General features: G+C 32.2%; 1 protein-coding gene across 2 annotated transcripts; it reads left to right on the top strand.

Annotated features, from left to right (window-relative positions):
- Positions 1-1,568: 1,568 nt before the first annotated feature.
- Positions 1,569-9,200, top strand: LOC132737144 (phospholipase A and acyltransferase 3-like). 2 transcript variants are annotated; one of them, XM_060724398.1, is made up of 5 exons: positions 1,569-1,647; positions 6,309-6,431; positions 7,995-8,160; positions 8,415-8,544; positions 8,864-9,200. In XM_060724398.1, exons 2-5 carry the CDS (start codon positions 6,329-6,331, stop codon positions 9,020-9,022), a joined length of 558 nt encoding a protein of 185 aa, XP_060580381.1. In that variant the 5' UTR covers positions 1,569-1,647; positions 6,309-6,328; the 3' UTR covers positions 9,023-9,200. The 2 variants fall into 2 exon arrangements, with proteins under 2 accessions (XP_060580381.1, XP_060580380.1); XM_060724397.1 differs by lacking the exon at positions 1,569-1,647 and having other exon boundaries at positions 6,210-6,431.
- The last annotated feature ends 960 nt before the right edge of the window (positions 9,201-10,160 follow it).

The raw sequence follows: 10,160 nt of genomic DNA, 5'->3' as shown, positions 1-10,160 counted from the left end.
AAGGCAATTACAATTTAGATCAGGTAAATTTATCTTCAAACTGAAAGAATGGTCTGATAAGTTTTGTATCAGTATCATTTCAAATTCATCAATTCACGATATCAATTTCATGAATTCACGATTTCGCCGTTTGAACTCCGCGATTTTAGGTTCGTGATTTCAATATTGCAGCTGATAAATTTTAATTCATACAGTAAATTCGGGAATTTCAAAAGTTGAAATCGTGAATTTGTGAATTCTTTATGTTGGAATCGTAAATTTATGAAGTTAAAAATTGTTAATTCGTTCAGATGATTTCGAGTATTCAAAAAGTTTAAATGTCATCGCCGGTCGTTCGTTAAATTAAATGGAGGTGAACTTTTTTATTTTCAGACCAATTTATTTCAAGGTCAATATTGTTGCTGCTCATGACTGGCATGCTTATTAGTACACATGTTTGTGCATGTTCTTATAATGAACTAAAGGAGGACGCCACAAATGTATTGTCTATATCAAAGCATAAAATAATTGTGTTAAACACGCGCTTTAATTATTATGTTATTTATCAACGAAATATAAATATATTTGTTATAAGGTCATATGCGTCAAACATTTAAATATTGTTTATATAATCAATTCAGAATTAGATTTTTTTTCTATTTTCTTTCAAAATTGTTTAACTTAAAATGAGGGTTATTATGCCGTATTGATTTAAATAAAATGATCATTGATAAAATTAATATTTATATTGTAATGTTACAATGTGTTTAGTCAAGAAAAAACAACTTTACCACGTCAGACTAGATATTGTAACAAAGCATGGAATGTGTCGATATAATGCTTTCATATTTTGATTTTGTCTTGCTTTGTACTCTTCTTATCGTATTTATGTTTTTTATTTATATTCTTTTTATTTACCTCATACGATAAGGGAATTCGTATTAAGAGGTAAACTTTTAAAGATAGTTTTGCATTTCTCGGCAAGAAGAATACAAATGAGCATGTTCCCTTTGTCTTGTTTTATTTGCAATTATTATGTTATTACCAAATAAAAAAATAGAATAAGAATGAAAGAAATACTAAAATTAAATGAATATGATTCTGCGAACTGTACATAAAATGTCAGATAGATTCGAGCTATGTTTCCTTTATAAATAAGTTAAAATATTGTACAAATAATAGTGTGTCACTACAATATTGATCATAAATTTCAATATTCTTTCTTTATTAACTTATAAAATGGGAACGTTTCTGTGTATCTTAGGCAAAGCATGTAATGTCGCCAGAGTACGTTAGGTAACATTGTCAATTATCTGCTGAAAAACATAAACAGACAAGTAAGAACACATTTCAATAGTCTCGTTAAACTCTATCAAGTCACCGACTTTCAAATCACTTATTGTAATCGCTCATTGGGACGAAACATATCTCTTGGCTAACCTACGTTTTTAAACAAACAAAATGAATGCCATATTCTTTAAAGTAATTCTATACTTTACAATTCTATAGAAAAAGTTTGGAAAGTATTGAACTTATTGAAGGTTAAATTTTCAAGGTGAAATATAATATGTGTTTGACAAGGACAAATATAGCAGCGCCTCGATCGAAGAAATTATTTCTTTATCATTCATTTCATTTCATTATTTAGAGTAAGGAGCATATTTCACGGTAAGTGTTGAAAAAGTTTAGATTTTTTTAAAATTAAAACAGTTCTAAAAATGAAATATATGTTTTTTGTTATGTCAATTTTAGTTTTCACAAGTAGTGTGAACTGATAGATCACTGCTAAACAAAAGCTCGTACAAATAAGTTATAAGGATTGTGCAGCAACGACAAGCAACGGTTAAGGATAACAGGGCTCGGTCATAAGGATTGTACCGGAACGTCTAAGAACGGTTTAGGATAAAAATACTCGGTTAAATTGAATGCGCAGCAACGACATAAAATGGTTTAAGATAAAAAAAGATTATGGAAGATAGGTTATAAGGACTGTACAGAAAAGACATACAACGTTTAAAGCTGAACAAACGCGGTTATAATATTTTGCAGATACGACAACAGTTTAGGATAAAAACCGCTCAGTTGTAAAGATTATGCAGCAACGACATACAACATAAAAACATTATAAGGCCAGATGTATTACAAATTTTACCTTTAGCCCAACATGTAAACCTTCTATTTATTTTCGCCTTGTTTGTTTGTCTGCAATTAAAACACATTAAATTAGATATTGTGAGACGTCTACGTAAACATCTATTTTGGTCTATAAAGAATTTTTGTGAACCTTTGGACACACCATCGTACCATTCTTGAGCGGTTAAAAATATTCAATTTTGTTGTTTTGTACCTTCCATAGATATTCTGTTTTCCCTATTTTACACTTTGTCCAATTTTTTTATACTTCACAACAGCAGGTGTCAAGTGCTGTGTGGCAGCTGCAAAATGTCGCCCTGTACTTCAATTCAGTGTTGTTTTATTTTTATGTTCCTTGGGTTCATTGGTTCCAACATTTTTAATGATGAAAATTGAGTACCGCTCAAGCCAGTGCTAGGGGCGTGTGTGTTGTTACCTTTTTTCATAATCCCGCGTGTCTGTACAGACTCAATCAAACTGAGTCTGGAATTTTCTTGTAATTTTGTAATGATTAATGCTTCAGGGGATCACACAAAGGGAGACTAAGCATTAATGTCATATTTTCCTAACATAAGTACACAGATATTTATTTGATCTGCAACATAAGTCTCTAATAAGTATAAGACTTGTTGCATCTATTTGGCCTGACCAATAAATAACCAGGTTTTTAACGGGAGGGCGGACGTCAACTTTGGTTTCCGCTCAATAACTTATGTATGGTTTTGCCTATTGACACCAAACTTTGTGTTTGTGTTTGGTATTGCTACCCAGATGTCTGTGATCAAGGCCAAGGTCACTCTTACTTAAAATAGAAATTCATTTTCCGCTCAATAAGTTAAGTTTGCTTAGACCTATTGACACCAAACTTGGTGTATAGGAAGCTATATCAAGAGACAGCTTGGGATTGCTACCCAGGTTTCTGTGATCAAAGTCAAGGTCACTGTTACTAAAAAATTGTTTCCGCTCAATATATTTAGTTTACTTAGGCCTATTGACACCAAACTTAGTGTATTGGAAGCTTATATCAAGACATAGCTTGGGATTGCTAGCAAGGTTTGAAAAAAGAGCTACAGTTTCCGGTCAATAAGATAAATTTGCTAAGTAAGCCTAATAACACCAAACTTGGTGTATGAGTAGCTTATATCAAAAGGCATCTAGGGATTGCTACCCAAGGTCATGGTCACTGTTGCTAAAATGGAAATTAAGTTTTCGCTCAATAACATAAGTTTGCTAAGGCCTATTGACATCAAACTTGGTGTATAGGTAGCTTATAACAAGAGGCAGCTTGAGATTGTTACTCAGGTGTATATGATCAAGGTCAAGTCACTGTAACTAAAAGTAAAAATTCAGTTTCCGCTCAATAACTTTAGTTTGCTTAGGCCTATTGACATCCAACTTGGTGTATAGGTAGCTTATAACAAGAAACAGCTTGAGATTGTTACTCAGGTGTATGTGATCAAGGTCAAGTCACTGTTACTAAAATTATAAATTAAGTTTCCGCTCACTAACTTCAGTTTGCTTTGACCTATTGACACAAAACTTAGTATGTGGGTAGCTTATATCAAGAAACTACTTTGGCAGGCGGGCGTCAACTGTTGCTAAAAATAGAAATTACGTCTCCGCCTAATAACTTGAGTTTGCTTAGACCTATTGACACCAAATTTAGTATGTGGGTAGTTTATATCACGAGGCAACTTGGGATTGCTACCAAGGTGTCTGGAACAAGGTCACTATTCATTTAAAAAAAGAAAATCAGTTTCCACATAATAACTAGTTTGCTGTGACCTACTGACACCAAACTTGTTGTGTGGGCAGCTTATATTAAGATGCAGATTGGTATTGCTAATTAAGTATATGGGAGCAAGGTAAAGGTTCAGTACACTTTGACCTTCGATACTTAACTTAACATGTGTGTAGCTTTCATGAAAATACAGCCTGGCATTGATACTGAGGTATCTGGTATATTTTTATTTTGAACTAGTGAACCCAATTTTCTGTGTTGGTACACAAAAAGAAAACAGCATCATTTTTTCTCCACTGCCATATTTCATTATTTATTCCTGTGACATCAATTCTTGGTGGTTGCAAACGTTGTTTTCGTCGCATTGCGGCGCTTCTTGTTTCTCAATATATATTGTTTTAAAGTAAATTTAACACGAGGCTTACATAAAGGAGAATGGCCGAGTATATAACATACCCGAAAAATGATAAAGACGAGGCCCCTTTGGCCTAGTTTTCAATATGTCTCGGGAATCGACAAATACATAGACTTTCTGCTGCTTAGAATATACCAACATATCAAATTATTTAATTGATCAAAATAATTGATAAAGAAAGTGATCATTACTTGAAATTTATTCACTAGACTTGTGAAATAATATAACACGATTTTAGTTATGGCATGTATCTCATAAGATGGTTATTTAAGCGTTTAACCCCAGCTACGTCATTAAATGAAAATGTTTTAAAAAGTTAACTTGAACATAGATTACTCCGAAGATTACCAAATATTTCTCACTTAGTCAAAGTACACACAAACAATCAATATAATGACCATAGATCAAAATTGTGAACATATTTTGGATTCACGTGATGAGGCGTGGGCGTTAACTATAAACCTGTTCTTAGATATATGCAATGACGAGTCACTGCGCGAAACAACTTCCACCATTCCTAGTGAAGCTCCTACTCTTGTGAAGAACTAATTTCTTCTGTCTTAAGCATTGAAGAGCCATCTACTCTTCAGGAAAATGATCCCTCAAGGAGACACCATATGTTTCAGGAGAAAACCGTTTTTGAAAGCTTCTGAGGCAAGTCGATTGTTTGAAGTAGAAGTAGATGAGCAATTAAGTTTTTAAGTGACAGCATATAGATCGAATACAGTGGGAAGCAGTAAAAGACTAAACGATGGCCAAAAGAGAAAGTTGGGTGAAAGTTTGCAAGGACTGCGTTGTAAAAGGCTTGAATTAGAAACACGTCTAAAAGTGTGTTATCTTAAATATAATTCGGACGGCAATATTTCTTCCACAGTCAATATCCTTTGAAAACATAAAATGAGTCAATATGTGATATCATAAACTAAATAGATTTGTAAATAATCTGTTATTTTGAATGTTTCTGTAGGTAAATCCTACATAAAAGTATTACTGTACAGTTACCTACCTACCTAAAACTACTCAATAACATATGCTTGTTTTGTTTAATGTATTCTCGGCAAAAAAGCATGTTATATTAATTTATATTGCCCGTTGAATACTATACTGCTATAATCTGAATATAATTAGGTAAAAACTAAATTGGATAAATCAAATAAACATCGTTACTACATTTCTTGTCATAAATGACGTATCTTACGTTACACAAACACTCACATTTCTGTCATTTAAATGGATAGCTTTTGTTATAAAAGCGTCCCTACCTGAAAATTAATGGGCAATTTTTAAATTTAAAATCCCCTAGGTGTATTTTAAAGAAGCAAAACTGAAACTTTTTCTTTAAATATATGTTCGGATTTTTTCACAGTGTTAAGGCGTTGGAATTTAGTGTAACTAGTCTTGCGCAGCAGTGAAATACCCACTGCGTACTGCAAAATAGTTGTTAACTTCCTATAGAAGATACAAATGTAAGAAAACATCAAGTAGGAAAAGTTTCTCTATATAAAGACCAGTGACACCACCGGAGACAGGAGAGGGTTGATTATTAGACATCCCGTCTGTGTCATCCTTACAGGCGCTTGAGATTTATCTTGTTAACGTTTTGATGATACAGACTTCAATATATTGTTTTTACATCTATTTTTTTATTTTATTCCTTTTTAATTGCACTTTTTTCCTATAACCGCTTGAAACTACCATATGTCCATGAAGAAGTAAACATGTAGTTTATATGGCAAAAAAACTATACAACTTTGATTAACCAATCAAGTACTTGCCATTTTGGATAAAGGAAATGAAATCAATAATGAGCACATTTACAAATAACGCATACAATCAAACAAACTAAAGATTTTACCGATTTAACTTTGAAAGAAGATCTTTCTAGCTATTCAAACTAGCCTTGTCAAATGAATATTGAGTTACCTCTTTTAAATGATTGTGCTGATAAATAAGTTCATAATTTTACATCATTTCGGTAAAAAATTGACTTGTACAGATTGACTTTAAAGTGTTTGAAATTTATTTTGTTTAAACATATAGGTGAGGTTACTGATCAGAAGATGGCATTTTTGTTTGGAACAGAGATTTCAATAAGTGATTTAGAAGAGGGTGACTTGATAGAATTTTACCGGTCGATTTATTGTCATTGGGCTGTATATATTGGTAAATATATATTTTATACAGAAATACGTAAAATCTATATTATTGTTTCTTTTTTTATAATGCACTGGTATGTTTGTCATACGTAGCAGTAATAATGTTATGTTTGAAACGCTCAGATAAATGTTCTTGTATTTAGATTATTATCGGTATCTCTAAACATAATATGAAATTGATATTAATGCTTTTATAGGAACAATAAATTTTAGGAAAAAAAGGAAAGTATTTATTATACTCAACTCCCTTAATTAATTGCTTTTGCAGTATTGATAATGTACGGATAGATGTATTCTATTATTGTTAGCTCGTCGTTTCCTAAAAAAGCTACAAGATTGTGAAATAGTATTAAACATCTTTCAAGAAACTGTCGGAAAAAAATAGAGAATCGTTCCTGGGGAACAAGATGGTACTGAATTAAAATTCATTATTTCACTTCACCAATTTATACTTAGAAATCACATTTAATTAAAGGTGACGTACACAATCAACATAAAATTTGATTTTAATTACATAATAACCGTGAAGATTTTTTAAACTCCCCGAAGGGTGAGCATGTAGTCGCCGTTTTGTCCGTCCGTCCGCCCCTTTTTTGTCCAGGACATTAGTCTGAAACAACTAAAGTAGCAACACGAAACTTTGTATGTTGATAGATCTCATTGAGTAAATGTGCAGTGCACAAAAACTGTTACACCGTTTTTGCCTTATTTTGGTGTTATTGCCCTTCGTTTATTTTATACACTTTGAACTTACTTTGTTAGGGACATATCTGTAATACTATAAGAGATATCAACATGAACATTTCTAGGTAGATAGGTTATATTTGGCAGTAGCGCAGTGCAAAAGAACCCTAACTCTGCTTTGCCTAATTTTTGAGTAATTGTCCTTTGCTGATTTGATTCACTTTGATTGGGGCATTGCTGTTAGACCATGAGAGGTATCAACAAGATTTGAAGGTAGAACGATCTTATTAAATAAAAATACAGTGCAAAAGAACAGTCATACTGTTTTCCTCAATTTTGAAGTCATTACCCTTTGTTCATTGTGACACATTCAACTTTTCTTCATAGCTCTAAAGTATAAGAGATATGAACAGGAAACTCTGTAGGTAGATAGGTCTCATTGGGTAGATGCGCTGCGCAAAAGAATCATAACTATGCCTTGCCTATTATTTGGAGTTATTGGGCTTCGTTATTCTATTTTCTCTTTGATCTTTGTTCCGGACGTAACTCTGAAAGTGTAAGAGATATCAACATGAAACTATGTAGGTAGATAAATCTCATTACTTAGATATGCAATGCAAATAACCGTTACTTTGTCGTGCCTTTTTTGAGTTATTGCCCTTTTTCAATTTTACACCGAACAATGTCCGGGACACTACTATGAAACTACAAGAAGTATCAACAAGAAACTTTGAAGGTAGATAGATCTCATTGAGTAGAAGTGCAGTGCAAAGAACAGTAACTTTGCATTGCTAATCTGAAACTACAAAAGGTATACTTTTCTGTGTCAAAAACCTACTCGGGGTGCATCACTCAGTATCATGCAATTTTCAATATCTGTTTCAAGGTAATGGAAATGTCATTCATTTGCTATCGAATCCTAATGATATTACGGGAAAAAGTAATAACAAAGACAACAAAGGTGGTGGAGGGAATGTTCAAATAGACGACATAAGAAGCGTCGCAGGAGATTCAAAGACTTATAGACACAATGACCTTGACAAACAAATGACGTAAGCATTTTTGTATTGAACATATTTTTATACCATTCACAGTCTACATTTTAAAAAAAGAAAGGGGAAACTCACTTTTAATTATCTTTTAGAAATTTTCTACCTTCAAATACACTTTTTTAAACGGATAAAAAGTTATTGTTAACCAGGATGGTATTATGATAAATTATATAAAAATTATAGAAATTAATTTAGGGTGATTAAGGTTCAACATTTCATTTAATTAAAAAATGTTTATATTGTTTTACATTTAGGCCTTTTAGTAAAACAGAAATCGTTAGGCGCGCAAGGATGAAAGTTGGCAAGCATAAATATGGTTTAATAACCTACAACTGCGAGCACTTTGCTACTGAGTGTAGATATGGAGAGGCTAGGAGTCTACAGGTTTAGTTGGATTTCATTTAAATTCTTTAAATACCAGCATAACAAATGGATTAACGTTAATAAAATAAATCATAATGTATTAGCTGAAAATAATTACAGCTTTTGGTGTTGTTCTGAATGAGAATAAGAAACTTTATTTAAAAATATATATTCTATACACATAGCCACACCGTTCGGTTATATTATTATGATATTATTTCTTTTGTAATGACAGTGACATCAGTATTTTAGAGTAAACAATATAATAATGATGTAACTGTAATAAATTTCATTGTCAATTTGGTCACATGAACCTTTTCAATATTTTTATACCTTGCAGGTCGAAAAGTATTTGTACAGGTTTGGAAAACCTGTCTATCGAGAAATTCAACAAAAAGGTTTGTCTGGAATCCTTACATTACCCGCAATACCAGCAAAGCAGATATATTATACGATGTTCGACAACAGCTGCAATCGTGCTTTGGTGAAGTTAAACTAAAACAATTGCCTAAGATAATGAGAAAAAAACTCTTATTATATGATATATATAGTAATAAAATAAAAGTATATTGAAATTCATTTTCAGCACCGTATTGTAACACTATGGTTTGCACAATGTTGTCAAAGTATTCATAAACGAAACATAGCTTGCAGAAAATAAAAGTAGTTTTAACTTGTGTTATGTTTATCTTAAACAGGGTCTAAGGTATTGAAAAATATAAATCGATATTCCTCTGTTCCATTCTATTAGGATCCTACATATTGTATTAGTACGCAAAATTATGTATTATAGTTTGTCGTCGTTATCCTTGACGTCCTATGACGTTGTCGTCATTTCCTGTAAACAAGTATACCTGATAAAGACTTTTAAGTCGAAACGTTGTGGGTTTTGTTTTACAAAACAAAACATTTTAAAATTGAAACTTGAGTTGATTTCTAAACTCAAACTTACACTTCTAATCTATCTGCCATTGTATATACCTTTTGTGGAATCACATTCATTAAATTATAGCATGTATGTTGATACAAATCGTTATGGCTCTATAATCGTATATGGTAAATATATGAAAATTGTAAACAAAACAAGGCCATTCATGCAGATTAACAAAACAAGAGATGTTCTCATTGTATTTCACTGATTTATGAGAAGTCTTTCTCAATTGTATTTTGGTACAGATTTACCATACTGGTAATTTGATTCATCTTGTCAGACGTTTATTCTAATCGTTCCTACATTGTAACATTTTAATAAACACGCAATGTTGATCAGTTACGTTTTTATCAAAGTAAATATATAGTCAAGTCAATAGGTCAACTTTAAAATATCCATTTTCAATACAACGTATGATGGTTGAATAGAAAGAAATAAGAAAATATTTAATCTGCTCCTTGCAAGGGCGATAGTATTACGGGACCATACGATAGTCATTCCGTCTGAACGTTATATCTATAACAATGCTACGCAATATGTATTACATTGTCGCACGGTATGGGTTGCTTGCACACGTTATAGTATACGTGGCCACGCGATTTGAATGAAGTAAACGTTCGCACGTAAAAATATTGTGACCTCACCTCATGACTTTTGAGCGCGTACATAAAACCTATGGCGTGGCCATGTAATACTGTCCCTATGT

Source organism: Ruditapes philippinarum, unplaced genomic scaffold (genome assembly GCF_026571515.1).
Source record: "Ruditapes philippinarum isolate M1 unplaced genomic scaffold, ASM2657151v2 ctg5556_1_1_1_1, whole genome shotgun sequence".
Lineage (NCBI taxonomy): Eukaryota > Metazoa > Mollusca > Bivalvia > Venerida > Veneridae > Ruditapes > Ruditapes philippinarum.
Note: the sequence above shows the minus strand (reverse complement) of the source record. Positions and strands in the feature narration are given on the sequence as shown.